Source organism: Hippocampus guttulatus, chromosome 4 (genome assembly GCF_054856545.1).
Source record: "Hippocampus guttulatus isolate MCC_2025c chromosome 4, RoL_Hgut_1.0, whole genome shotgun sequence".
Lineage (NCBI taxonomy): Eukaryota > Metazoa > Chordata > Actinopteri > Syngnathiformes > Syngnathidae > Hippocampus > Hippocampus guttulatus.
The window spans coordinates 22,827,685-22,854,418 of record NC_141264.1 but is presented as its reverse complement, the minus strand read 5'-3'; the positions used below and the strand labels follow the sequence as shown (position 1 = coordinate 22,854,418).

General features: G+C 43.9%; 3 protein-coding genes and 1 long non-coding RNA gene across 5 annotated transcripts in view; 2 read left to right on the top strand and 2 right to left on the bottom strand.

Annotated features, from left to right (window-relative positions):
• Positions 1 to 116: 116 nt before the first annotated feature.
• Positions 117 to 4,510, bottom strand: wnt2 (wingless-type MMTV integration site family member 2). Its single transcript, XM_086108272.1, has 5 exons — positions 4,434 to 4,510; positions 2,981 to 3,201; positions 2,509 to 2,786; positions 1,095 to 1,365; positions 117 to 1,001 (listed from the first exon to the last, which is right to left on the bottom strand). The coding sequence occupies exons 1-5, from the start codon at positions 4,508 to 4,510 to the stop codon at positions 796 to 798; spliced, it is 1,053 nt and encodes a 350-aa protein (XP_085964398.1). The 3' UTR covers positions 117 to 795.
• Positions 4,511 to 5,251: 741 nt separating this feature from the next.
• asz1 (ankyrin repeat, SAM and basic leucine zipper domain containing 1) lies at positions 5,252 to 17,233 on the bottom strand. Its single transcript, XM_086108271.1, has 13 exons — positions 17,086 to 17,233; positions 16,177 to 16,279; positions 15,962 to 16,084; positions 14,203 to 14,314; positions 11,894 to 12,005; positions 11,689 to 11,823; positions 11,220 to 11,338; positions 10,926 to 10,998; positions 9,894 to 9,950; positions 9,219 to 9,331; positions 7,181 to 7,286; positions 6,212 to 6,325; positions 5,252 to 5,633 (listed from the first exon to the last, which is right to left on the bottom strand). Exons 1-13 carry the CDS (start codon positions 17,191 to 17,193, stop codon positions 5,466 to 5,468), a joined length of 1,443 nt encoding a protein of 480 aa, XP_085964397.1. The 5' UTR covers positions 17,194 to 17,233; the 3' UTR covers positions 5,252 to 5,465.
• On the top strand, positions 7,199 to 15,981 carry LOC147206671 (uncharacterized). The gene is made up of 4 exons (XR_015100606.1): positions 7,199 to 7,268; positions 9,730 to 9,792; positions 11,233 to 11,345; positions 15,606 to 15,981. It is a non-coding gene; the product is annotated as an uncharacterized LOC147206671 (long non-coding RNA).
• A 1,452-nt stretch (positions 17,234 to 18,685) lies between the features above and the next one.
• Positions 18,686 to 26,734, top strand: part of cftr (CF transmembrane conductance regulator) — a 28,116-nt gene continuing 20,067 nt past the window's right edge. The window contains exons 1-5 of one of the 2 annotated variants that reach the window (XM_086108268.1): positions 18,686 to 19,123; positions 21,163 to 21,273; positions 23,488 to 23,599; positions 25,421 to 25,636; positions 25,721 to 25,810. In XM_086108268.1, coding sequence (XP_085964394.1) covers positions 19,071 to 19,123; positions 21,163 to 21,273; positions 23,488 to 23,599; positions 25,421 to 25,636; positions 25,721 to 25,810 — 582 coding nt within the window. In that variant the 5' untranslated portion in view covers positions 18,686 to 19,070. The remainder of the gene's footprint in view (positions 19,124 to 21,162; positions 21,274 to 23,487; positions 23,600 to 25,420; positions 25,637 to 25,720; positions 25,811 to 26,734) is intronic. The other variant, XM_086108269.1, reaches the window with a different exon arrangement.

The window sequence follows — 26,734 nt, the reverse complement described above, 5'->3', positions numbered from 1 at the left end:
GACTGAAAGACGAGTGGAAAAAGTAGTCACATTCTTTAATTAGAAGTACAGATACTTGTGTAGAAAAAACAAAACTGAACTCAATGATTTCAAACGGAAGGAGGAATAAAACAATAAATAAAAAATGAATAAATACTTTTTGAATTCCCCAAGTTTAGGAATTTAAAAAAGAAACGAAATGAAGGGAACAAAAACGACATTGAGAATGTAAAGGCTCGTGTGACCATATTTGGGTGAGGGCATCAGCAAATATCACAACATGTTTGTAGGAATAAGTGGTTCACATATCACGATTAGCAATCACTCCAAATCCACTAAATAGCAAGCTACAGTGGATATTAAAAGTCTACACACCCCTGTTTTTATGATTTAAAAAAAAAAAGACAAATCTTTTTCTCCTATTAATGTGACCTATAACCTTTTAAGTGTTTATTTGTGAATCATTCTTTGAAGGGAGGTAAAAAGAAACCATTGGGGTTGCACAACTGTGCACACCCTCTTATAACCGTAGCCCCAACTGTTTAGAACAACCAATAACATTCCAACTCCTTTAATGGGGGTCAGCACAACGTTAAAATTCTTTCTGGTTCACGCCGAAGTTCAGCTGGTCTAGTAGGCTTTTCCTGACCCCCTAAGATGTGCAGGTGACAAGTCACATAAAAAGGTGGCAAGAGGTCTGCAATTTTTTACCTTGGGCTCATATTTCATTCTACAAAAATCTCGCAATCGAACAGGGGGTGTGTCAACTTTTTATAACCATATTTAGCGAGTTCACCATTTCGCGGAGGGTGACGGTCACGTGTGGTCCTTGCAAGTGCGCACGTCCACCACCTGGTGGCAGTCTCTGCAGCGCACGACGCAGCACCAGTGGAATTTGCATTCACATTTGGCACTGCGGCTCACCCGCGCTGTGTCGTAGCCTCGCCCGCAGCACATGACCGAGCAGCCGTCCGCTCCCCGAGACGTCACGTTGCACCGCCGGCCACCCGTACCCACGGAGCCTGCGAGGGAGATGCGTGTCACGGTTGGCACGGAAACGTCCCCTTACGGGTGGGCGGGCAAATTAGTATCAGCGTTGATGTTTGAAGTCGAACCTGTGTCGTGATCATGCACGCAAAAGTCGGGAGATTCGTCCGAGTAGACTAGCTGGTTCTTCCCCGGGGCCGTGCGTCTTCCCGCCGCGCTCAGCGTCGTCAGAGCCGCTCCGTACTGGTTGACGGCCACGTGGACGGCGCGCTCATATTTGCGGCGGAGTTCGTCGCCGGTGCGGCGGAAGTCGGCCATTGCCAGCCAGCAGGTGCGTGCGCTGCACGAGCCGCTCACGCCGTGGCACTTGCACTCCAAGCTTAGGAGACGCTTCACCGCCTAACGGATGTGCAAAATCGACAAGTTATATGTCACACCGCCTTGTCATGTCATATATACCGTATTTTTCAGATTATACGTCGCTCCCGATTATAAGTCGCACCAGCCAAAAATTTCATAATTAAGAAGGAAAAAACATAAGTCGCACTGGAGTATAAATCGCATTTTTGGGGGAAATTTATTGGATAAAATCCAACACGAAAAACATACATGTCATCTTGAAAGGCAATTGAAAATAAAAATAAAATGGAGAACAGGCTGAATAAGTGTACGGTATACTAATGTTACATGACTGACATCCCTGGTCATGTCAGTGACGACGTAATTATTAATTAAGACTTATTCAGACAACTCTAACATAAAGAACATGCTTACAAGTTTACCAAACTATCATTTTCACTCCAAATCACGAAATCCTATGAAATCTTGATCCTCCGTGTCACTTTTAAACAACTCCCCCAACTCGGGAGGTAGACGATGCGCCGCTTCCTCTTCTACGTCGCTTACGTCAGACTCATCGTCGATTTATCAACACAGGCCGAGAGCGCCCCCTTGTGGTTTAATGTGAAAATAACATGTGAAATGACATAATCATGTGTTAATAATTTCACACATAAATCGCTCCAGAGTATAAATCGCACCCCCGTCCAAACTATGGGGAAAAAAACTGCGACTTATAGTCCGGAAAATACGGTATATATATTTATCCATCCATTTTCTGAACCGCTTCATCCTCAAGGCTCGCGGAGCGTGCTGGAGCCTATCCCAGCTGTCTTCGGGCACTAGGCGGGGGACACCCTGAACCGGTTGCCAGCCAATCGCAGGGGACAAAGTGACAAACAACCATCCGGGCTCACGCTCACACCTCGGGACAATTTAGTGCGTTCAATCAGCCTGCCATGCATGTTTTTGAAATGGATTACCCGGAGAAAATCCAGATTGAACCATGCGATGTCATTATTTTTTATGACTACCCGACAAGAGGCAGATTAAGAATCGGCTCCCCTCAAAAAATCCTCTCAAAGTTTTCTTGCATCTCTGATTTGGTACAAATGTGTCGACCAGTGTTGTTCCTCATCCACGAGTGAACATTTTTGCTTCAATCTTCCAAACAAAAGGTGACACCCAAGTACAGAAGAGAACCTTGCGTCCGGCCCTGTTGTTGTGGAGGTTGATGAGGGCGCGCGCGTCGGGCTCCTTCCTCTCCTTGGCGTCCACGAAGGCGTGTCCGAAGCGGGCGGCGTGCTCCACGTGGTCGCTGCAGCCTCCCCAGTCGAAGGCGCCGACCCGGTCGCGCCAAGTGCCCGTCTTGCGCGGGTCGCAGGAGCACGAGTCCAGCTCGCCGCGGCTGCACGCCCGCGCCAGCGTGTGCACCACGCCCGCCGACGAGATGGCGTAGATGAAGGCCACCTCGCGGCTGCCTGGAGGGGGAGCGAGCGTCACACCGTCAGCGTCTCCTGCGCTTGAAGTCATTCGTTTCACCGCTTTATTCATCCACTGAAGGTAACTGAGAACAGATTGTGGTTTGAAATACCCACTTGGCATCGTCACCTCACACACACACACTCGCACGCAAAAGGACTCAAGACCCAATCAGGTCCCGTGCCGGCCTCACCGCGTAGCAGCAGTCGTCCAAAGAGGCTGTGGTCACGCGACACGATGTTGCAGTTCCAGCGGTGGTCGCGAAACTGGTGCTGGCACTCGGCGATCCAGTCCTGCACGCCGGCGCCGATGGCTTGCATCACTCGGGGATGCTGGCGGCACAGCTGGCGCTGCTCGCTGACGAGGCCCGGGATGTTGTCGCACATCACGCGGGAGCCCAGAGTGCTCATGTACCTGCGTGGGAAGGAAACAGTCACTCGCTGCACCGGCTCGTCACAAAAGGTAAACATTTCAAAGATAAATACATTTCAATAACAAGGAAGACCCAAGGTATTGAGTTCCTCTGCCTTTTTTCGTATCGTTAGTTTTAAAAATACAACAACAACAAAAATGTCCAAGTATTTTTCTAAACATTATTTTCAACTTTTATGTTCAAATAATATGAAGACCGAAAGTGTTCGTTAAATCCTTCATCATACACGAAATATTTTTTTATTTATTAGACTATCCAGCACGTCCGCCTCACAGCGCAGAGGTCGAGAGTTCGAATCCGGCCCCGGCGTTCCTATGTGGAGTTTGCATTTTCTCCGCCTGCCTGCGTGGATTTTCTCCGGGTCATCCGGTTACCTCCCGCATTTCAAAAAAAACATGCATGGCAGGCTGATTGAACGCTCTAAATTGTCCCAAGGTTTCGATTGTGTGCGTAAATGGTTGTTTGTCTGTGTGTGACCTGCAATTGACTGGCAACCAGTTCAGCGTGTTGTCCCCCTCCTGCTGCCCAAAGACGGCTGAGATAGGCTCGGGCTCACCCGCCACCCTCGAGACGATAAAGCGGCTCGGATAATGGCTGGATGGACTTCGGATTGATTTATTTTTCCATTATTTTGAATTGGAAGAAACACAAATACATTAGAACGTGAAAGTCATCCAAGTAAGGACTATGTCATACTTTGGAGGTTCCACTGTACTAGTACAATAATAAAAATAATACACCGGTAATAATAATGATTTTATATATATGTATATATAACTATTTTGAAGATTATAGAATGAGCTCAAACATGTGAGAATGGGATTAAATTGTGTACTTAGCCTCCCGTCCATGCAGAAATAAATAATTGATAGGCTACAGTCAACGTGCATGATTATCGCGAGAGGTGTTGAAACGTTTGCCGTGAAGGGGAAAAGGCACCAAGAGACCGGTTGAGACTTGTAAAGACGTCTTAAGGGCTTTCATAGAAAAAGAAAAACGAGCAAGCAAGAACGTACGATAACTTTTGTCAAGTGCAATTATGAAGAAATATGAGCGGGGGGAAAATACAGCGAATGGGGACAAACGCAAGAAGCGGAACCTGGAAAGTCAGGAAAAATGATTGACAAGCGATAAGTGCAAAGGCATCCTGTCAATACAATGACATGCAAAGCACAGCCACGATTTTAAAAGCGGCGTTATGAGATCAACTCACCACCAAGACGCGTCGACACTCAGCACGCACACGGCCGCGCACACGTACCAACATAGTCCGCACGCCAAGGCGTTCATGTCGGCTGCGTGCGCGCAAGGAGCATGTCCGCCCGCGGGGAGCGCGAGTGGCAAATGAGAGGCGGCGGCGCTGCTGCGGGGCGGGAGACACCGGCGCGTCCTCACGTCCTTCTGCTTGGGTGGCGCGAAAAGGGAAGGCGCCACTCTGGAATGTTTCCAGAGTCACTTTACACATTAAAAAAAATAAAAATAAATAAATCATATTTTTTTCCTGACAAATATATCCAAATTTGCATTGAGTTAAAAAATAATAATAATAATAAAAATCTGGTTGGCCAAGTCTAGTTTATATAGTACGGATTCATGTATAGTTGCCACTCAACCGCTTCTACAGTAAATTGATTATTAATATTGATACATGTTGGGGGGGTTTTGTGCTGTAAAATCCGACTGATTATTTAAATGATGATTATTATTATTATTTAAAACATTATTTATGTTTTGCTGCTGAGTGAGTTATCAGAGCGGGCGATTCTCCCAAAGCAGCATCTATGAGATTATGTGTCACATGCACTTCAAAGTGTCATGCGGCATTTCCTCCATCTTTGATCACTGGGAGACTAACGAGGAAATTGGATTTTTCCCATCATTTGCCAGGAGCGAAAGTCACGAATGAGTCCAACCTGTTTGCTGCCCCCCCCCCCAGAATTTAAAAAAAAAAAAGCAAAAAAGTCAAATAAGCAGCAAATTTGACCATTTTTGCCTTTTTATTGTTGTTTCTTTGGCTGTATGGATTTCAGGAGACAAATATTCTGTTCATTCGACATTTCTTTTTCACCATCTTTTTTCCATGCTCCTAAAAACTAAAACGTGCAAATCTGAACATTTGCTTGCAAAACAATTCGTCCCCCAGGCCACAACATGTTCCAAAAAACTAAAAGTTTTTAACTTACAAAAAGAGTTCAACTTCACAAGTCGTCTTGGTACCAACGTACAAAAGAAAGAGCCTGACAGCTTAAAATGACATGCGGCCGCCCCTTAACTTGGGCAGATAGCGATAGCTGAACAAGAGAAGGAGGGCAGCCCCCAGAACCCTCGTGGCGACGCTCGCTCGGGGCGACGGTGTCCTATCGCCGCTGGCGACGGGCGCAGGAAGGCGACAACAGTTTGGGGCCTCGTTCATCTGTGTGTGAGAAACACATTGGATTTTAGTCCACTTGGGGCTCGACAGGACAAGATCTGTCAAATCGATAGCTGGACTGACCCCCAAACGACTGCTTATATTGAAGTGTATGCCCCGGAACATTGGGCTAAGACCCCCATCTCTATGCTGCTATGCCCCCCCCCCCCCCCCCACTTAGCAGGTAAGGATCCACCGGTCATCAGATTCTTGCTTGACAAGGCTGAGCAACCACAGTCCCCCCTCCCCGCGATTTGTCTATGTGCTGCTCCTTCAACTCTTTTCACCCCTCAACCTGGACCCATCAGCCCTCAAAACTCCATCACCCCACAACCTGCATCACCCCTCGGACCCCCCCCCCCCCCCCCCCAAATCTACCCTCCCCCTGGTGTCTGTGTGCTGACAGGGCTGTGTCACAGTGGTGCTGACTTATTGGCTGTGAGCATTCGCTCCTGTCAGGCTCGACTCTCTGCTCCAAACACACACACACACACACACACACACACACGTACACACACACGTGCACACACACGTGCTGGAGCTTGTCAACATTGAAATACAGTATGGAGAGTTTTGCGGACCTGGCAGAGCAGATTGTGCAGGCAGTTGACTTCTGTCTGCAGGTCTTGGGTCTGCACCATCAATTGGCTGCACACGGCCTGGGCCTCCCTCTTGTGGTCCAGTGAGAAGACCAGCTAGACCCGGATGCACGTTAGCACACAAAAGCAGCAAAATTGCCCTAAAACTAAGCAAAGTTACGAACGGCATTTTCTGCATAGCTTTATTTGTACAAACACATTTGAAAGCGCAGTAAATAATCTTTCTGATATGAACTAATTGGAACTCTGCGCCATGTGGGGAAACTCAATATTTACATTTTAAGGGGAAGTCAAGTCCAAAAAAGTTCTCGACAATATGTTTGTTCTATGTGCCCCGATTGGTAAACACGGCACTCTGATTAATACTGCATTTGTAAAATGTGAATTAACTCGAAAAAGGCGGCAGTTTTGATCCATCTCACGGGGCGGCCATTTTGCCACTTGAATTAAGACCAATCGTGGCTCACCTGTTTATCATGTGATGTTCAGAAGACGAGTGGGGGACAAATTATTGTCAAGACATTTTTTTTTTTTTTTTTTTTTTTACAGTACTTGGCTTCCCATTTCACCAACGGACAAATGCCAGTTCGGTCTTTCTCGGTACAGTAATTCGAAATATCACGGTTCATGTTTTGCTATCTTGCTATAAGATATCTTTTTTTGTGTGTGTAAGTGTTACCAGAGTTGTTACGTCTATTATTATTTATTTATTTTGAACTGTTTTTGAAATATTTTTGCCTGGTCTGTTGCTCTTGCTCTCAGGCTGCATTTAAATTGAGCGTATCTCACTCACGGATTTTATTTTATTTTTTTATTACAGGAGGGGCGGCTGTAACGTAATCCCTGCAACGAAGGGGGAATTACTGTTTTGTGTCCTGGATCGCCATGTTCTTGTGAAACCGATTCAATGGCGCATGCGCGCCAATTGAAGTGGCCCAGCATGCAGTGTACCTTGGAGGCCTGCAGGGGGAGACGGCGGACGGTGTCTTGAATGGTTTCCGTCAACCCGCAGCATTGCTGCTTCACCTTGAGCAGGAAGGTAAGCAGCTCCTCACTCCTAAAGAACATTAAAAAAAATAAAAATTAAGCATAATCGTTCAACTAAATTTTCCTTTGATGGATACAAATGAGTTTTGGGATCGAAAAATGTCGAGCGCGTCAGCAAGCAGGTGGCGGGCCGTTCTCCCGCCCAGCGAACACGCTCCTCAGACGATAAGTGATTCGTATTCATCCAGCGGCATAACTCGACAGCGCGGATTATTGATCGTTGTTATTTCAGCGCCACATCTGCCTCGGAGGAGGCGCACTCTGTCAGAGTGAGCAGTGTAAACAGTGTCAGGCGGCGGAGCCTCCCTTCTCGCTGCTCCTAGTTTGTCTAGCGCGGCGATGACAGCGCGCCCGCACAAAAATATCTGATGTTATGTTTCGGCTTTGTTGTTTTACGCTGGGGAAAAAAAAATGTGTGAGCCTGACTGTCAATCTTTCTTCTTCGTCTTTAAAAAAAAAAAAAAAAAAAAAATCGCATTGAAATCGGACGGTCCCCGTTTTAGATGCTTTACAAGTTTGATTTCTCTTCCTTAAAATGTCATTTGAAAAAATATTTTTTAGTCTGTATCAGGGCTGCCCAAGTCCGGTCCTCGAAGGCCACTATCCTGCATGTTTCCTCCAACACAACGGATTCAAGTGATCACGATCCTAACTAAAATTGTTAAAAAAAAAAAAAAAAAAAAAATAAAAAAAAAACGACATAAAAGTCTTTTAGATATTCTAAAATATTTTCAAAACTTTTTGTTGTATTTTCAAGTAAGTATTTTCCTAAATTTTACTCACAATTGATGTATTTTAAAAACGATTCCACGTTTAATCAACTTTAGTTTTTCCCCCCTAATTTTAAACGTTATATTTTTCTTTTCACACATTCTCTTTTGTTTTTTTAACACCTTTAAGGATAATGAATGAATCAAATCAAGTTTTACAATTTGTTAGAAAAAAAAGTTGTTGTTTTTTGTTTGTTACATACGTAGCAGCATTGTGCATTTTCAGACCTTTAAATAGATACTTCATCTTTGAAATTCCAATTTCAGACTTCAGATCCATGAACACCTTGTGAATTGTGTTGAGCCAGTCTTCATTCGTTTGCTCGTTGTCTTTCTTTGCTTTTCTGAGTATTCCGTCCGCATTGACTGCTCTTAAAATGCAATTGGATGGCATGCAACAAAGGTGATCCTGACAAGCCTCCTTCAATTGATGAAAAGTTCCCCGCTTACTAAATTCCCATTTCATATTAGACGCGCCGTCGTCGTTTGCCGTTATCCGTGTTCCCAAAGCCGTCAACGTGCTTTCGGCTCACTGAATCCGAGTGCGTTTTGCTCGGTTGTTAAGTGGCGGGGCGGCCTTGTCCTGGTCAAGCCTTGCGCCATCCTTCTGCCTCCTGACGTCTGTCCGCTGAGCCTTCGCGGAGCGATGGGGTGCGCCGAGACGACTCTGCCGCGAGCCCTTGTCCCCTCTCGCCTTACAAATCATTACAGCTCCACTTAAACCATTTACTGAAGGTTGAGATGAGCGCAGATGAGAATGAGAGATGCTCACAGGTGTGATGGATAACTTCCAGTGGGGGAGGAACGTCGCAGTCTCAAGGGCAGAAGACTGGCTCGATGCTCGAAATATATACAGTGTCCGCCCGGGATAGGGATGGAGCACTGCAGCCAAAAATGACATTTGGGGGGCTAATTGACACCCCTCAAAAAAAAAGTTTCCAATTGCCTATAGGTAACTTAAGATGGTGGCAAAGTAGTATTTTAGATAGAGACAGACGGGACGATGGCCTTTCAAAATGAATTCTGCCCCCTTCACTTCACCAAGCGCCAAAAGAGTTTTTCAGTGAAAAATTGAGTTGTTGGTTGTTGTTTTTTTTAATACGAGCAAATGAATGAATTTTGCAAGTAGTGAATCAATCTGAGGTGTTTGATGATGAAGGCATGATACAAACCCGCTGTCAGTCACTCCGAGTTGCTCGATTGTGTCCAAGTCCAATCTGTCCAAGTGCATCTGCTGCACAGCGCTCAGAACCTTCTGCCGGTCCGCTGCTTCGGTGATTCCAACCTTTCAGCATAAATACAGTATCATAATCATAAAATGAACCTTCTTTTATCTTATTTGCATCGCTTTAGGCATACATGCACAAGACTTTCACAAACGTATCAAAGATTTTAGTGAGCTTTGATGCCTCTCGTATACCGCCCTTCACAGGCTCTAATAATTCCTTTTAAAACACGTTTTTTTTTTTTAATCGTTCTTAACTCATTCAGTACCAGCCAATTCTAGACCAAGTCTGAAAAGACGTTTAAAAACGTCTTTGGGAGTGAATGAGTTAAGTTTTATTAAAGCAGGTCGCAACGACAACACACTTTCGGTGTAGCTAAATAAGGTACCGGTAGTCAAAATAAAAATCATGGGTCATGCTTGTTTGACGTGCGGCTTTGTCCCTTTCGGTGTTGCAGATGCTTGTTCTACTTTCCATCGACGCAGCGTTTTAAATTCCCCAAAAGGCGCTCAAACATCAGGTGAGGCTCCCTGGCGCGGATCACAAGTCATACGTGCGCATGCGCGGCATCACCCGCCCTCATCCTCATGCGCACCGACAGTGGTTGCGGTCACCCCGTACCTTCGCCAGGTCCTCCTCCTCCATAGTCAGCAGCTCGCCCCAGGTGATGTCCTTCTCCTGCAAAAAGCACACGGGCACGACTTGAGCGGCCCGAGCAGATGCCCCCGCATGGCCGACGCCAGCATCTGTCAAACTGAGCCCCGAACCTCCGTGTTCATTCCATCAACCTTGCTAGGAGAAATATGTAAACTGCACAGCTCATTACATGAAAATGTCATAGCTCCTCACGTCTGCTACTGTAACATTTCACCCGTGGAGCTAAAAAAAAAAAAAAAAAAAAAGGAGACGGCGTGCGATCATTAATCAATAGGGTGACATCAGGGAGATGTGGGAAGGCCACGCGGGCGTGGATATTTTCACACAGGCATTTGGTTCAGGTAATCTAGGTGAACATCTTTTTTTTGGGATGGGGAGGGGGCTCACAAACTTTTTTTTTTGCCACCATCATACATGTTGGAATGATAACAAACACGCTACACACGTAAAAATGATTTTAAACATGATGTGTGTCGTAAAGATTTGAACCCTTTCACGCACCCTGTAACCTGGTGACATGATAAGCTGCCCGCTGTCGTCACCGCTGTCCCTCAAAGGGTTCAACAATGTACAAGTAGATCTTAAACCAAGCACGGTGCAAACGTGGAGCTGATGTTACACAGCGTATGTCGGAGAATGATTTTTAAAAAAATTTACTGCACGTGTGTAATAATTTCAAAGCATGTCCAAGTACCTTTTGTAATGATTTTGAAGTAGTTCACAGAGTAACGCCTTTAAAAATAAACTTTCCATGTTTGACTGATTTTGAACATAAAGCCTGTGTTGGGACGATTTTAAACATATGCGTGTTAGAATTATTATGATCTTAAAATAATAAAAAAAAAAAGAATGGACACAATAGCTCAAACACCATTTTGGGAGGATGTAAATGATTGACTATAAACCCAATGTGCATCAAAGGGATGATTTAAAAAAAATTTTTTTTTTACCCCAATGCTAGGAAGGAAATGGACAAATAACATCGCCTTGACGTACATGCATGACGTCACTGTTGTAGTCCAGATCCAAGCCGCGAAGCAGGAGCTCCAGGTCATCCAACTTGGGTACACTTGTGCCAGGGAGGAAAAAAAGAGACACTGTGACATGCACTGATTCATTTCATTTTGAACAGTCCAAAACATTGATCCCTGCAGTTGTTCAAAGAATTCAGCAGAGGGCAGCAGACGCAAAGTTTTACAAGTTACCTCAGGGGTAACGTTCAAGACATTTCTTCACCTTTTCCAGCTGTCTGTATATTTTCATGTCAAGGTTGTGTTCCACATCTTTTACCTTTCTTCAAAAGATGCGGGCTGCGGGCTGGCCTTGACGATCGTGGGAAGAGTTTCCTCCGTGGAGTTGAAAGCGAGCACAGGATCGCTGTTCAATGTGGAGGACAGGATTCTGGAAATCTGCACGGTAAGAAGAACCCACAATGTGCACGTACAGACAGCTGGGTTTTTAAATGTACCCACTTTACAGCGATATGCAAAGTATTGACTGAATAGATGCATATATAGATGTAGAACAGCGCTGACATATTTGAAAGCGCATATATGTTGAATTTTCTGTTGCATATATGCAATTTAGAATTTTTTCCCCCCTCCATTTTCGATGTGTTTTTATAGTCCTTGCGCGTGTGAAAGGAGAGCGGATGCTCTTTTCGGCCATTTATTGAATGCAGAACAGAAGGTAGTGAGGGAAGCTAGCTAGTGGGGGTATTAGTCATATCCGCTTTATGGACAGTCAAAGTTGAAGGTACCTGTGCGTGCTGGAGAAGCAGAGCCAGCTGGGCGGGGCTCTTTCCCGCCTTGGTGGCGATGCTGCTGTCGGCTCCCAGCTGGAGGAGCTTCAGCACGGCCTTCTCTCGGCCGTGGTGAACGGCCAGCGACAGGGCCTGAAATAATGCCCCTCGGTTATTCATGCGCGCACGCGCGTAGAGGTGTCGCCGCGACAACGTCACATACGGTGTAGCCGTTGGCGTCCTGCATATCGAGGTCGGCTCCGTGGGACGCCAGCAGGTTCACCACTGTGCAGTAATTGTCTCTGGCGGCCAACATCAGGCATGTCACTTGAGACCTTAAAAAAATAAAAAAAATTTGAGACTGAGGTTTGATGCTCCCATACGACTATTTTTTTTTTTAACTTGCAACACCTTCACAATCCCAAACAAAGTCGGCGCACGGCCTATCCCCCACCAACACACCCTTCAAAAATAAGACACGTTTTGATGGCAACGTGGCAAGTGGCCGCCATCTGTGGAATTTTGTTCAAAACATGAAATGAAAACTTCAAAGCCCGCTAAAATCCCCCAGAACAAATTCTAGAAGAAAAAAAACAGCCGATGACCAAAGCACATGACCACTTCTGCTGCTTTCTCATGAATAATATTTATACAATATTCTATTTAAATGGAGTTTGTAGCATAATTGACGCTCGGGAAAAATCTCTGTAACTTTGATGCATCAACATGGAGAACCCCTCGGTATTTCGGCCTCTCAGGTTGCGGAGGAAACAAAAGGGTTCGGACATAGGTGAAGAAATAATGACATGATATTGTTTTACTCTTATTTGACTGCATTTTTGGACCGATTTTCTATTGGCGGCATCACACAATGTTTTTTTTTTCCCCCCTGACACATAATACCTAATTTCTCCAGAACCCAATCATCAGAGTTTCTAAATTCTTGTTTCGTTGTACTCACGACTGTCAGACAATTTGACCGACTGTCATTTTTGGGAACTGTTGTCACGTTGCTACTTTTCTGGCACGTCATCAAAATGGGTCATCTGGATCCGTTCACAATGACGAAAACTCACTTGTTTCACAATCTTTACTTTTGTTATCCTGCCAAGTCAGACTGACAATGTCAGTCATCACAAACCTTTTATTTTTGGCACATCGAGAGGCCCCTGGGCGACAATGAGGATCAAGTCAAGACAATTCCCGATTCAATAACTGTGATTGGCCTTGGTGCGGGTGGAGAGAAACACTGTACATCAATCACTTTTTTTTTTTTAACCTGTCGCACGTCCGAGGCGAGCTTACTGTTGACTTGCGGCGGTGATTTAGTGAGCGGTCTGGGAAAGAATCGGCGCTGGTCAAACAGCGTGACGGCAAACAGTCGTATTAATCACCGCCAAGTGGACAAAAGTTAATGTTTTATGTCAATCCACGCGCATTCCACGCCACTTCACCACGGTGCACTTCCTCTTTGAGTAGTGGGAACGGGACGGGCGGCATCGTTCATTTCTACTGTCGGCGTGACAGCCCTGGCAAGGTCTTTCTCATACCGCTTCTGTGTGAGCGTTCCAATCACCGGGACCGTACATCACTCTTATCTGCGCAGCTGTCCAACCATTAAAAAAAAGAAAAAAAAGGTCAGATGAGATTTACGGTCTAAATCGCGATTCGCAGCGTAGACGTCACCAAATAAATGAATAAATAACATTTACAAATTATTATATATATATATATATATATATATTTTTTTTTTACATCATTGTGAAATGAGACCGCTGTTTTCGGTTGTGTATTCGGCATTGCCAGGAAAAGGCGTGTGTGTTTTAAAACCAGCAATATCCTCAATCAGAGCAAAATAGCAGTCTTGGACCCTGGGGGGGGGGGGCTCCATTGGGGCCGCCCTGCATGTTCACATGTGCGTAGCAGCTCAAAGCCACGTCCGCTCGACGGTTGAGTAAATGTGAGCGCATGTGAACAATTGGGAGTCCACATCGTGTTTGTTGAGAGTGCGTTTGTTTACACTGAAGGGGAGGCAAAGGCAGCTGGTACTCATTTTTGGTTTGACGCTCCGACGTAAGCGGAGGGCGGGAGGCCGTTTGATGGCATCCGACCACATCAACGTACGCTCTTCTTTGCACCGTGAGGGGGGGGTTTGTCGGCACTCAAATATTTGCTTTCAGACAGAACTGATCACTTCGCTGGCACTGGTAAAGCAACAGTGTTGTTAGCTTGTAAGCTAAACAGGAGATGCGTGGTCACTTTGACACAATTTCCACGGACACTGTTTGATTTACACACGGCGTAATCTTAAATATCAAACTCGTTTAACAGAAAAACAAGTTGTTGTTTTTTTCATATTGGCATTAGATGACTGCACACGGCGTCTGATGATCCCCATCTGCTTCCGACGGATAACTACACAGCTGTTGGACTTGAGCTCGCATGAATAAAACCACCACACAAACACAGACGTTAACACTCTGCAGACAACCAATAGGAGGAATTCAACTTCCTTGTAGATGTCCGACTCACCTGTCCGCCAGGTTGGGATCGGCGTTCCTGGATAGCAGAAGCTCCACGCAGCGAGCGATTTTGTCCTCCTTTGCCGACGCCGTGCAGCTGGCCATCAGCACCGTCCAGCCATCTACAAAAAGAAAAATCACATTTGCTCACATCCAAATTAACGACGACGACTAGAGGCTTCCTACCTCGATGAACATTGACACCTGACACCTTGCAGGTCGACACATTTTAGCCTATCCGTCTAATATACATGCTTCAATAGAGAGCCCCAGCACTGAGGTCAATTCCAATTGCTATCAAATAGCAATCGGATAAACTCACTTGGGAAGTTGGGAGAGTTCTCATTTTTGAAGAACCCCTTAAAGGAGCCCAAAGTGACCATAAAATGGCCGCTTCAAAACAAAATCGCAGACCTCCGATCTTATGTCAGATTGGATTTCACTAGATGAGCATCTTTTTACACTAAACGACACCTGGAGTTGTTCATACGTTGATAAGAGCGAGCCGAGAGCCCATCACTGAGGTCAATTCCAATTTTGTCCTGGCAATGTGGTTGTAGGTGTGTGTGTGTGTGTGTGTGTGTATTTGTGTTTGGGCTTCTCCATCTGCATGTGTGTTACTGTGTCTTTGTTGTTTATATATTCTTTGCGTGGGCGCACACCAGACGAGCCCAGCTTTTGTGTACATAAATAAATGCTGATCCAGAGATTTTGCTGAGCGGGAATGGCAGCAGTATGGTGACCGGGATATGTCGTTCATGCGTTCATTCGTGGACTTCCTTGAAAGGAAAAATAAATAAGCCCACTGGGCCATTTAATTGTTTACTTCACCTTCCCCCCCAACGCCAACGTCGTGATATTCTCCTGGACTCAATTGAACTTTTGATGGAATTCCAGTACAAGCTCGAGAATGTAACTGGGTCTCATGATAGTAGCGTGGTTAGCATTTTGGCTAACAGAAGCATAGCGCAGTTTTATTGCTTACCTAGCAACACACAAAAAAGGTGTGCCAGTTCATTTTTTAAAGTTTGGTTTGGAAAATGAAGGAATAAAAGGACTCCGCAGACAAAAGTGTAGCTCAATCCATTTTGCTTTGTTTTGGAAATGATACAGCAAAATGGGCCTTCCATAGTTTGAAACATTTCCGTCTGACTCCACCCTGTATCAACACGCTTTCACAACACTATTGCTTTTATTTTGAAATCTACCACTGAGCTGCTCCCTGATTTTGCTCTCATTCCCTCTGACTTGAATGGACCAACTTTTTACGACTAAAGGACTTTGATTTAGATCTCGTGTGATCGGAGTGTTGAATCTGCTTGTGATGTTTGACGTGAAGGAGCACTGAGTAAAGATGTAGGCCTTCCCGACATGGAAGAATTGTTCCGGTGTGCTTTTTTTTTTTTTTTCCAGCAGGCAGACCTTGACACATCACATGCATTGGATGATGAGGTGGTGCCTGAACGAAAAACAACTCGCAAGGATCAGAGGTGTGGTGTTTCTGCAACATTTCCTCTTTGGCGTCATCGCTGTTAAGTAATGTCAGATGAACGATGTTGATGGAGCGACTTGACTGCGCTGCTGTGTTGTTCTTGTCGTAAACTGAAAGAAGGCATCGCATCTTGTGCTCAAGTAGAGGTCAGAAAATAAATGAAAGCAACATTTGATTATTTATTATTATGGACTGTAAAGACACACTGCTTGCTTTATTTCTTAGTGGAAGCGAAAAGATTCTACATGATCCAGAAGTAATTGTTCACATGGGGTACCTTTTTTGAAGTTTGCATTGGCTCCTCGGTCCAGAAGCACTTTGGCAACATCGTGGTCCGCCAGACTGACAGCACACATCAGTGGGGTGTGGTCAAAGGTCAGACTGCTGTCCACATTCATCCCTGTGCATAACATCAATATATTTCCTCCTCCTACTTACTGTACTGTACACAAACATATTTAATTGGTGTTTTGGGAATGAAAAGGTTCTTACCATCGTCCAGCAGCTGTTCAATGGCAGCAACGTTGCCTTCTCTGATGGCTGTTTTTAGCAAATAGACTTTACCGCCAGTGTTAGCCACGGCGTTATCGGCTTTCTGTCACAATAACAGTTTCACCAGTTATATACAGCACACAAGAAATTTAAATGTCAGCCGGTCATTTTGAGCTCCCATCCTACCTGTCTTTAATCACATCCTGGTGTCACTCCACAGTCCCGGGGACAGTGAACGGCAAAATGTCAATAAGCGCTTAACTAATTTCAACTGTCTCAAACTGTCTACCAGCAGAGGTTGGGTGGTGTACTGAGTATAAAACGTTACAGAATGCGCATGTTTAAAATCGATTTTTTTTTTTTTACAAATCAGCTTTCTATCAGGTAAAATGATCCAAACCATAATTTGTTTTAGTTAGCCATGTCTTACATGTGAATTTGTGCATTCCTGTTTTCTATTTTTGTCTGAAATTCAAGCTCTAATTAAAATAAACAACTTTAAAAAGTTAGGCAAAAAATACATTTACACAATACTTGTTATTATTTGGAGACTCGAGTCATTTTCTAAACTGAGGCAACAGTACTTTTACTTGAGTACAATTATTGGATACTCTGTCCCCCTCAGACGACAGCTATAAAATAGTTTATGATATTCGAATAGTTTCATTCATTCAGTTGTTAGACACTCCACGAAGTCCTTTATTTTGTTTTGAATAACGTGAAAGCATTTCACTCAATTAATTTTCTGCAACACCGAACGAGCAACGCCAGCTGTCGAGCTGCACTAGCTAGGCAGCAACAATTTCTTCGTATTGCTAATGGCGGCAAACTAGCTACTTCCGGTAGCGAGAGCTAACGCTGCTAAGATCAGCCAGACTTGCATTTCTCCTGTTCGCAAATCGAACTTACCTGGATATTGAAAGACTTTTTGTCAGGGGGGCGATCCATGAACCATTCGCCGCTGCTGGTGTCGCTCTCGTATCCAGCTGCGAAGGAGAGATCTTTCAAGTCGTCCATGTCGACTCTCTGCAATGCTGACCAAGTTAGAGTGGCAATTCACAGGGTAGGTGGCGCCAACAACGTACAGGTATTTATATAAATAATATAAATGTATTTACGTTTTCCATGTATATTACTATTTACAACGTTAATATACATTTCTTGACAGTGGTATTTACTTTATTGAGTGCTTCTTACTGAGAATCAAAAGTTCTCATACTCTTCAAATAGAAATACAGACCCGCCCTAAAAGACTGATAAGTAGTACAAACCTACTTAGGTAAAACTAAAAATGTACTGACTATTCGCACAAAAGTAAATATTGACCCAATGGGAAAAATGTACAGAAAGTAGCCATACAAACATTAAAAAGTACAATTTCCATTACTTGTCCCTTTTTGAGAGGCATTCACACACAATGAGAACTGTACAATACACTCACTCTAGTACAGTACAATCCTGTTTGAGCACAAAATGTCCAGTAGAGGTCACTGTTTCCTCCGAACTTTAAAGCAAAGGACAAGCCCCGCCGGCAGCATGCTACTCAAACCAAATTTCTTCCAACTTGCTGTTTGTAGCCAATGTTAGTTTTGATTTTAAACGGCCACAACTCCGTGTCACAAATAGACAGCGATGCATGTCAGCGTGAGTTCCCCACTGCTTTGCAAAAGAATTTAACCAAAACAACCTGAACACACCTAAAGCACTGATAAGACGACTTCACCGCACCGTCCCCACTTTATCCGTGTTCCCCTGTGGAATGCTTTTTATCCTCCCTCACCTGAAACTGTGCGTGACATGAAACTGAGTTTTTTTTTTTTTAAAGAAGTTCCCAAAGATTACTTGCACATCGTGGAACTGTTTCGAGAATGATAGAATGAGTGGGTGTGTTGAAATGGATAGACCGCACATGTGGAGTCCTTTTTCGAGGCTGAAAGCAGTGGATTAAAAAAAAAACGTTGTTCATATATACTGTATATACAGTATATATATATACTGTATATACAGTATATATGAACAACGTTTTTTTATATATATATACTGTATATATATATATATATATATATACACACGATTTAAAAATAAAAAGTTATGCTTTAATAATGAGTTTCTGGGTCAAACTGTAACACTCCTTTAGGTTTCACAACCACTGCGTTAATTAATATTGGTATAGTTTTAATGCAGTTTTCTCTCTTTCAAATAGTTCAAATCAATTGAACGAAAAAGTCCAAAATTTGTCATTGGATGTACAGTATTTACTTTTTTCCCCACATAATTTCTTAATTTACTTTCATATTTGAGTTACATCGGTAAAATATAGCGTTTTGATTGTTTTAGCCTTGTTTTGTGTATTTTTATTTTTGTATTTACTGGGAGTTCCAAATAGACAAATTAATTACACTAAAAGTTCAAATACATTTAATTTTGAATGCAGTTTTTTTTTATCACTAATAGTGTGTGTGTGTGCGTGTGTGTGCGTGTGTGTGTGTGCGTGTGTGTGTGTGTGCGTGTGTGTGCGTGGTGGTAGTGGTGGTGTGTTGTCCGTGGTTGGCTCTTGAAGATGACGTGAGCGTGTGCGCCTTGCGCGCGCGCATAAAAGATGACCCGAGCTTCCACGCGCGCTCACACGCCTCTAGACAGTCAATCGGTCATCCCGCGGAGGCTGCACTCTCATCGGACTCTTTGCGGTGGGTCGTCACGCCGAGCCGCGACATATTTTCTTGGTGATCCTGGACGCTGGAAACTGGTTTTCGGGGTTGGGGGCGAGGGTGAGGGGGTCAGGTCTTTGGTCAGCGCGTGCGCGTGCGCGTGGCGGACGCCGAAAAGTGGGGGTTCACAAATGAAAGTCGGGGGCGCGCTCGCCTCGCTCTCAGGTGCACACGACGCAGCTGAGGATGCAGAAGTCACCCGTGGAAGATGCCAATTTCCTCTCCAGGTTCTTCTTCTGGTATGTTCCACGATTCGCGTGCGTGCGCGTTGACTCGCTCCTGTCAAGTTGTTCTTGCTGGATTAGAGTTGGTGCACGTACTCAAATACTGTACTTGTGTAAAAGTACAAATACTTGTGTTCTGCTAACAGTAGAATTACTGGTTAAACGCCTGTACTTATTAAGGAAAAAGTTAAAAATGGCAGACTTTGAAATGTAGTTACGGGTAAGTAACCCCCAAAAGGGGAAATAAATGTTTACTGTCAGTTCTATACAAACATTTTGATTTTGATAACTGAAACTTTTCCCGACACACAAAATAGTTTCCCTCCATCATTAGCTGGTTTCGTTGTACTAAGAATGTAAAAAAATAAATGATAAGAGTGGTTTAACTTTTATGCTTCTGAACCAACTTTTTTTTTCCGCACACCTAAACTGACCAACAAAAAAGCGAATGCCACCAACTGAAAAAATACACCTGCATGTGTGGTTTTTCTCTGGTTACACACATTTTCTTGAATGCCACAAGTTGGTAGTTTTTCGGGCAAGCCGTTTTTTGCCACGTATCATTCTTGGAGCTAACAGCAGCAAACAGGCTTAAATATGGTTGTGAATGGGGAATATCTTGCTTCTCCTAGTCATCATTTATGCTCTCTGTTTCATGGTCCTCCATATCATCTGTCCATGTTTTTTAATGCCTTATAAAATCCCAAGAGCTCACTTCATCAATCAATCAAGAGCTCAACCGTGGTTGAGTTCACCTATTTGTCTTTTTATGTCAAAAGTAAACAGCTGTATTTTGACAAAGTAAAAACAATACCCATCTTTTTTCAAATGTATGGAAACCTAAAAAAATCTAAGTAAACTAATAAAGAATTTGTACCCGCTTACTTCCCACCTCTGTATTTTTTGATTGGAAAAAATAAATAAATATATATATATTTTTTTTAAGGGATCCTTTTTAAAAAAAATATATATATATATATATATATATATATATATATATTTTTTAGGCTGGAGGACATCTTGTAACATTTGCTGTCAACAGACATGAGATGTTTCTAAACATATTCGATGTTTCAATTGGACTGCTGGGCCAGGTCATTCTTAGATTAGGTTAAAAATTAATAAAATGTCTATGTCGAATAGATACATTCATTCTCATTAGAATAGTTTATTAATCGTTTTGATGTAATTACTCAAAATTCACCATTTTGAATGAGTTACAAGTAAATGAATACAATAATTAAATGCCATATTAGAATTTTTAAAAATCCCTTATTTTTAATTGTAGCATTCATAAAAATATTTGTTATAAATTACCAATTATTAAAAAAATAGATTCACAATAAAAATGTATGAGTAAAATTAGTTTAAAAAATATGCTCCATCTAAAATATATTTTTATTTAATTATTAGCTTAGCTAATCTTTTTCCATTTTATTATTTACAATAAATATATTAATCCTAAAGCTTCTTCTCTTCACTGTCCTGTTACGTTTGTTTCATGGATCAATGTGACCCTCTGCTTGCCCAACAAGCACATATTATACTGTTGGGACATTCATAAAATAGCAAGCAGTAAGACCAACACAATAAGTTTTGTACAGAAGCAAAATGTATATTTGTATGGGTCAATTTGAGCCATTGCATGTTAAAGCCAAAGTCAAGAGGCCATCGAGGTCGAGTGCAATGGTAGGTGGGCGGCGGCCGCCTGAGACGGGGACCATGGGACTAAGACCACGGTCCTCAACTGGAAAACTGGAGTGTCCACTGCAGGTCAAAGATGAGATCCTTTCCCTCAGAGATCGGGCGACATACTCGCTCATCAGAGTCGAGCAGCTGCTCCTCTGGGTTGAGAGGAGTCAAATGAGGTGGCTGAAGCATTTGATCAGGATGCCTCCTCAATGCCACCCTGGCACACTCGCAGGTCCTTTGACTTTTGGGCAACAACAGCAAACAGCCTTAAATATTGTTGTGGCTGTCATTTTCTGATGTCGTGACATTCCCTGATGTGGCTTTCCTTGGGGTATGTTTTTTTTTTTTTTGTTTTGACTCAGGTGGACGTCTCCGCTGCTCAGGAAGGGCTTCAAGAAGAAGTTGGACCTCACTGATGTTTATAAAGCCCCTTCATACGATCTCGCTGGGAACCTCTCAGAGCGGCTTGAAAGGTATGAGGACACCCGAACGGCCTTTTTGACAATTTACGGCCACAATTGTGCCCCTCATTTTAATTCAAAAACAAAGCCTTTTTTGATTCACCCCCCCCCCCCTTGTGAACTTAAAGGCCAAAGTATCATTTTGAGTTTTGATTTTTGTTCCCACGTTGCGTCCTTTCCCCCTGTCTTTTCCAGTGGCAGGACGTCTTGCCTGCTTCACTCGGCGGTCACTTCAAATACGGGTTGGCATTTGAATGTGCCCGGATATAAGCTGAAGCTGTGTGTGCCAAACAAACACACTTTTTTTTTTTTTGTGGTCTTTTTTAAGTGCAATATACTTTGCTTTCTAATGCTCTAATTCAAGTGGCTATGCTAGGCGTCATTTTCAGGGATCCTTCAAAAACAAACTGGTCGTCGGCTCAAGAGTACCAATTAGGATATTTGGAAAATTCAACCAGCCACTTTCAATTAGTATGATAAGATTCCACTAGAAAGGTCAATTATCAGTAGACCCATGGAAAAAAGTCTCAAGAATCCCTACTCGAAAAGACACAGGAAGTCTAACATTTTAGTTTGAAGTCCTCATTGGTTCCTTTTTTGGGGGGGGGGGGGCCTAAATGCACAACCTATCCCCGATGTGAAAATGCAAAACATGAAAAAGTTCACGCGGTAGGAAAACGTTTTCTGAGGGACCGCAGAGTGGACACATGAATTTGACAAAAAGTTGTGCTTGATACTTGACTTGAATAACACCAAATTGTGACAAAATTTGCTGACTTGCCACTGAAACCCAAACTCGCAGGTCAGCTCCTCAAGGTCAAATCACGACTGCATCAAAAGCATTTGGATGAGTTTTAACATTGCGGAGAAGGGCGCTTGCATAAAAGGACCACAGTGTGTCCTTGACTCCCTGACACATCAAGTGGCCTCGTGCCAACAAGTGCTAAAGAGTCGACCTTTAAAATAAAATAAAAAAGTGCAACCGCTGAGTGATTGGCTTCATTATTTTGAGCCAGGAACGCAGTAAAAAGACTTCTGGGAACGTGAACTTTATCTTCTAATAAAAGCTGCACATCACTTGCTCAGGTCGAGAAAAACACTTGATGAAAGAGCTGCAAGGCAGGGACAAATCGTAAGTCGGACAGGAAATGAAAAGGCAAGAAAATGTGGAGTTGGTTTGGAGCGATGCCTGCCTGTTCTTCTGCAATGACTGAAAACATAACTAAATATATAAAAATGTGTGTGTGTGTGTGTACTTGTTTTTTTTGGCCGAACGTAGTCTTTTTGTTTGCAAGGCAGGTGCTTTAACAGATAAATGTGTTAACATTGGTGTTCGATAAGTTGGCAAAAATAATTTTAATGGTGAATGTGGCACAAATATGTATACATATTTAATGCGTACATACAATCTCACATTTCCCCAGCCTGATATAGCCTCTTTTTTTTTTTGAGAGAGAGAGCGCAAATATTGTGTTTTCATGGCACATGTTTGACACTACCACTTTTCTGGCCAAGTAGATCATTTTGAGACAATATATAGCATTCTCGGGTTAGCAAGTCTAGCATTTATGTAGTCAACCGTGTGCGCAAACCATATGCTTCTTTCGCGAAATGTACAATTTTGTGGCAACGTTAGCATTGCTGGAAGACGTTTATATGCCGAGTTTATCCTTGAGCTTCTCACTGAGGTGAAGTCTCGCCAGACTTTGACTCAAGAGGTCAGTTTGGGACATCTCGCTCCAACTCCTCATTGTTGCACTTTTGTAGCGCTCCACTGTAGTCGTCCTTCTTCCTGCCAGTATAAATCCATCCGAACCCTTTTGTGCTCCTCCTTTTAATCGCTCTTGTTGTCCACGCTGACGTCCTTCAGTCGTCTTTTCATGCTGTCACTCAGCATGTCAGTCTGCTGCAAAATGAGGTCCGCAGAACAAAGATGCTTCTTGGACTTTTTTTTTTTTCCGGGCTCTGTCTGCTTGTGGGAAGCTAATACAAGTGTGATGTCACAAGAATAACACAGCTAGCGCTAACGAAGGCAGGGATTTATGTCACGTTCGAGCAAAGTTCCAAGGGTCAGAAACCAAGTGTGTTCTTTTGTCGTCTGACATTTTCTGACATCCAAAAATATTTGGGCAAGCTTCCTCATCTGATTGAATCATGTAAATAATTGTCAACTGGGGTCGTGATAATGTGTGATCACATGTGTTGTTGTTGTTTTGGCCCATGCAGAGAATGGGACAGAGAGGTGGTCTCGGCCAAGAAAAAGCCCAGTCTGATGCGAGCATTGGCACGATGCTTCCTCTGCCCCTTTGCCTTTTTTGGGGTTCTCCTCTACCTCGGGGTGAGCCTTCTTCTCTTTTCTCTGTACATGCATACGTTGACATACAATGCTTAAAGGAGTGTGCTTGTTCACAAATTGTTATGTGTCTGGAAGGTTTCCATCCATCCATTTTCTCATCCGCTTATACTGACGAGGGTCGCGGGGCGTGCTGGAGCCTGATCCAGCTGTCTTCGGGTATTAGGCGGGGGACACCCTGAACCGGTTGCCAGCTAATCGCAGGGCACACAGAGAGGAACAACCATCCGCGCTCACACGCACACCTCGGGACAATTTTGAGTGTTCAATCAGCCCTGCCATTCATGTTTTTGGAATGTGGGAGGAAACCGGAGTGCCCGGAGAAAACCCACGTGGGCCCGGGGAGAACATGCAAATTCCACATAGGAAGGCCCGTGCTGGAATCAAACCCCGCCCCTCTGTACTGTGAGGCAGACGTGCTAACCAGTCGCCCACCGTGCCGCCGCAAAGAGGGTTTCATTTTTCAATAACAATCCCCACTCCAAGTTTCTCCGCGCCTGACTTGGAAGCTTGGCTGCGTCAATTTCAGACGACTCGGTAACGTAATCGTGTCAAAGTCAAAAGCTAAGCAGAGCTGCAGTGTTACCAAATAGTGGCACATACTTGAATGTTCTGCGAAGGTGTCACGGTGTGGTTTTGGGCAGTATTTGCGTTTGCCTGTAGTGTATACTGCATGCGCCACATGCACTGATCTGCTACACTCATTGACAAACCACTAATTTACCAATCGAAGGGCTGCCCATACGAGTGAAAGCAATAAAAATTATACATTGAGTTGGCTTGACTTCGCACTCCGGGCTAGTTGTCGCCTCCCACCTCGATGCAACCCCTCAGCTCATCGCCAGTCATCATGGTAACCGTATTCAGCATTCGCCTTGCAGTAGAGGGGGACAGGGATAGCAGAGTGGCCCCTCAAAACACGTTTAAATCTTTGCCCTTTGTGTATTTGACCAAAGAATGTCACAGACACCTGGGGACTCTCAAAAATTGTTGGGGGGAAAAAAGTAGACCCGCAATTTGCCTTCTTTAAAGCAGTTATCGGACCACATGTCCCATAGAGATACACATTGTATAATATCCTTTTTTTCTCTCTCTAAAATTGGAAACCACTTACAGGTGGCTGTGACATTCTTCACTCAAACTACACCAGTGCTCAAGATTTATCGCCAACTTTTCAACCTATTTTGCTTTTTTTTTTTTATCCTGACGGAAGTCCGTCTATTTTGAGATACTGCTGGGCCAATGACAAGTAAGGTTTTCATTCCCGTGACAACCGGGCTTGGAGCTCGGGGCGGTATAACACGGCGCATACGGCTTCCACTTGGCGTAGCAGAAGCCACAGTGTGGGGAAAAAGAACATGCGCCCGTAAAGGCAATAAAAGCGTATAAACTTGACCACTATAGCATTTCATCTCACAGAGGCAGCACTTCATCAACAAGCTGTAGAATTGCACTTTGTCAATTAGCATGCAAGCGCTTGGAGAGGAAATTTTTGGTTGGGGAAACAATGGCCTCAAATTGAACAAAATAAAGTAAAAACGTTCTCATTTGGCATCAACACCCAATAAATGATCATTTTAGGGTTTCTGAATAACAGTAGAAGAACAATGTTGAAATAAAACCTTTGACACCTTCAACGAATTCGTCAACATGACGTCCAGTCAGCCTGGCCCGCGCACGTGCGTACACGTCAAGGCCAACACGACACAAGAAAAATGTCAAGCATGTGGCGAATGTAATGAATGGCGCTTGAATCCATTTGTTCTCCTCTCAACGTCGTTTTTTTTTTTCCCGCCCCCCTCATAGGAGGCCTCGAAGACTGTTCAGCCTCAGCTCCTGGGCCGCATCATCGCCTCTTTCGACCCCTTCCACGCGCCGGAGCGCAGCCAGGGCTACTTCCTGGCGCTTGGCCTCTGCCTGCTCTTCACTGCACGCTTCCTGCTTCTGCAGCCGGCCATCTTTGGCCTGCATCACCTGGGCATGCAGATTCGCATCGCCCTCTTCAGCCTCATCTACAAGAAGGTGAGGCCGGCGCGTTTGGTCGGAGGCCCTTTGACAAGGGTGTCTCCTAATTTGAATCTTTTTCTCGCGTTTTATTTTGTGCAGACACTGAAGCTGTCCAGTCGGGTCTTGGATAAAATTAGCACAAGTCAGTTGGTGAGTCTGATGTCGGCCCACCTCAACAAGTTGGACGAGGTGAGCACACCGCTGTGAAGACACAAAGCATCAAAACACACTTAATGACTTTTACTGGGAATATTTTATGCTACACATCCCAAAAGTTGTGGGCGGTTTTTATGTTGTTGTCTTTTTTTGGGGCGCGTGGTGGACCAACCCAGTATTGAAGGAGTTCAGGTAGACAAGTTTGTTCGGCTTAGCAACAAGTTACTAAGGAGGGCTCATGTGGGCGACTCTTGGCATGGGTCCGTCAGTGCTCTGCAAACATTTGATAATAAACAAGCGCAATGGCGCAGCTATTGTGCGTCAAAGATGTCAAAGCCCACATCTGCCGATGATGCGACAACATAGCTGCAGGGTTGAAGGCAGAGATGTCTCGGCCACACGTTGAATGTGGAAGCACTCTGATACTCGCTGACATACAATTAGCACCTGCCTACAATGTGGCTTTTTGAGAGATTTTGTGTGTGGGGGGGGGATGGGGGGGGGGGTTACAAACCTGGTCATGCTCCTATGGGAAAGACCAGGGTTATTTATAATTTTTCACACCAATCCTGCTCTTGGGACTTCGAGGAAGGTACGGGTTCATGAATTTCTTTGTATGTTTGCTTGTTTGACTCTTACACAGTCGACGGTACCGATGCTGAAAGTGAAACTGGTACTGATCAATAATAACGAAAACAACAAATGCCAAAGTATTCATTTTTTCAGAACATTTGTCATTGATTTATATGTTTTGACCCTGCATAGATTTTTTATTTATTATTATTATTTTTTATCATCTGGGTTCTCATCAAATATCTACCTTGACAGAATATCAAATCATCATGAATGCATTTCAGGTTCAAGACTCTACAAAGTGAAATTGCCGATTTGTTTCTCAATATATGATAGATATTTGAGGATAATTCCTGAAAAACGCGTGATGAGCATTACATAGTA

Bases quoted from the DNA above. Each gene is read 5' to 3' on its own strand.
- wnt2 (XM_086108272.1), bottom strand. From the start codon at position 4,510: ATGAACGCCTTGGCGTGCGGACTATGTTGGTACGTGTGCGCGGCCGTG. The intron at 3,202-4,433 runs GTGAGTTGATCT...CTTCCCACGCAG, and splicing joins AGTGTCGACGCGTCTTGGTG to GTACATGAGCACTCTGGGCT. The intron at 2,787-2,980 runs GTGAGGCCGGCA...CTCCCCCTCCAG, and splicing joins TGGACGACTGCTGCTACGCG to GCAGCCGCGAGGTGGCCTTC.
- asz1 (XM_086108271.1), bottom strand. From the start codon at position 17,193: ATGGACGACTTGAAAGATCTCTCCTTCGCAGCTGGATACGAGAGCGAC. The intron at 14,315-15,961 runs GTACCCCATGTG...TTCTTTTTGTAG, and splicing joins CAATGCAAACTTCAAAAAAG to ATGGCTGGACGGTGCTGATG. The intron at 10,999-11,219 runs GTAAAAGATGTG...CCCTGGCACAAG, and splicing joins CCCGCATCTTTTGAAGAAAG to TGTACCCAAGTTGGATGACC.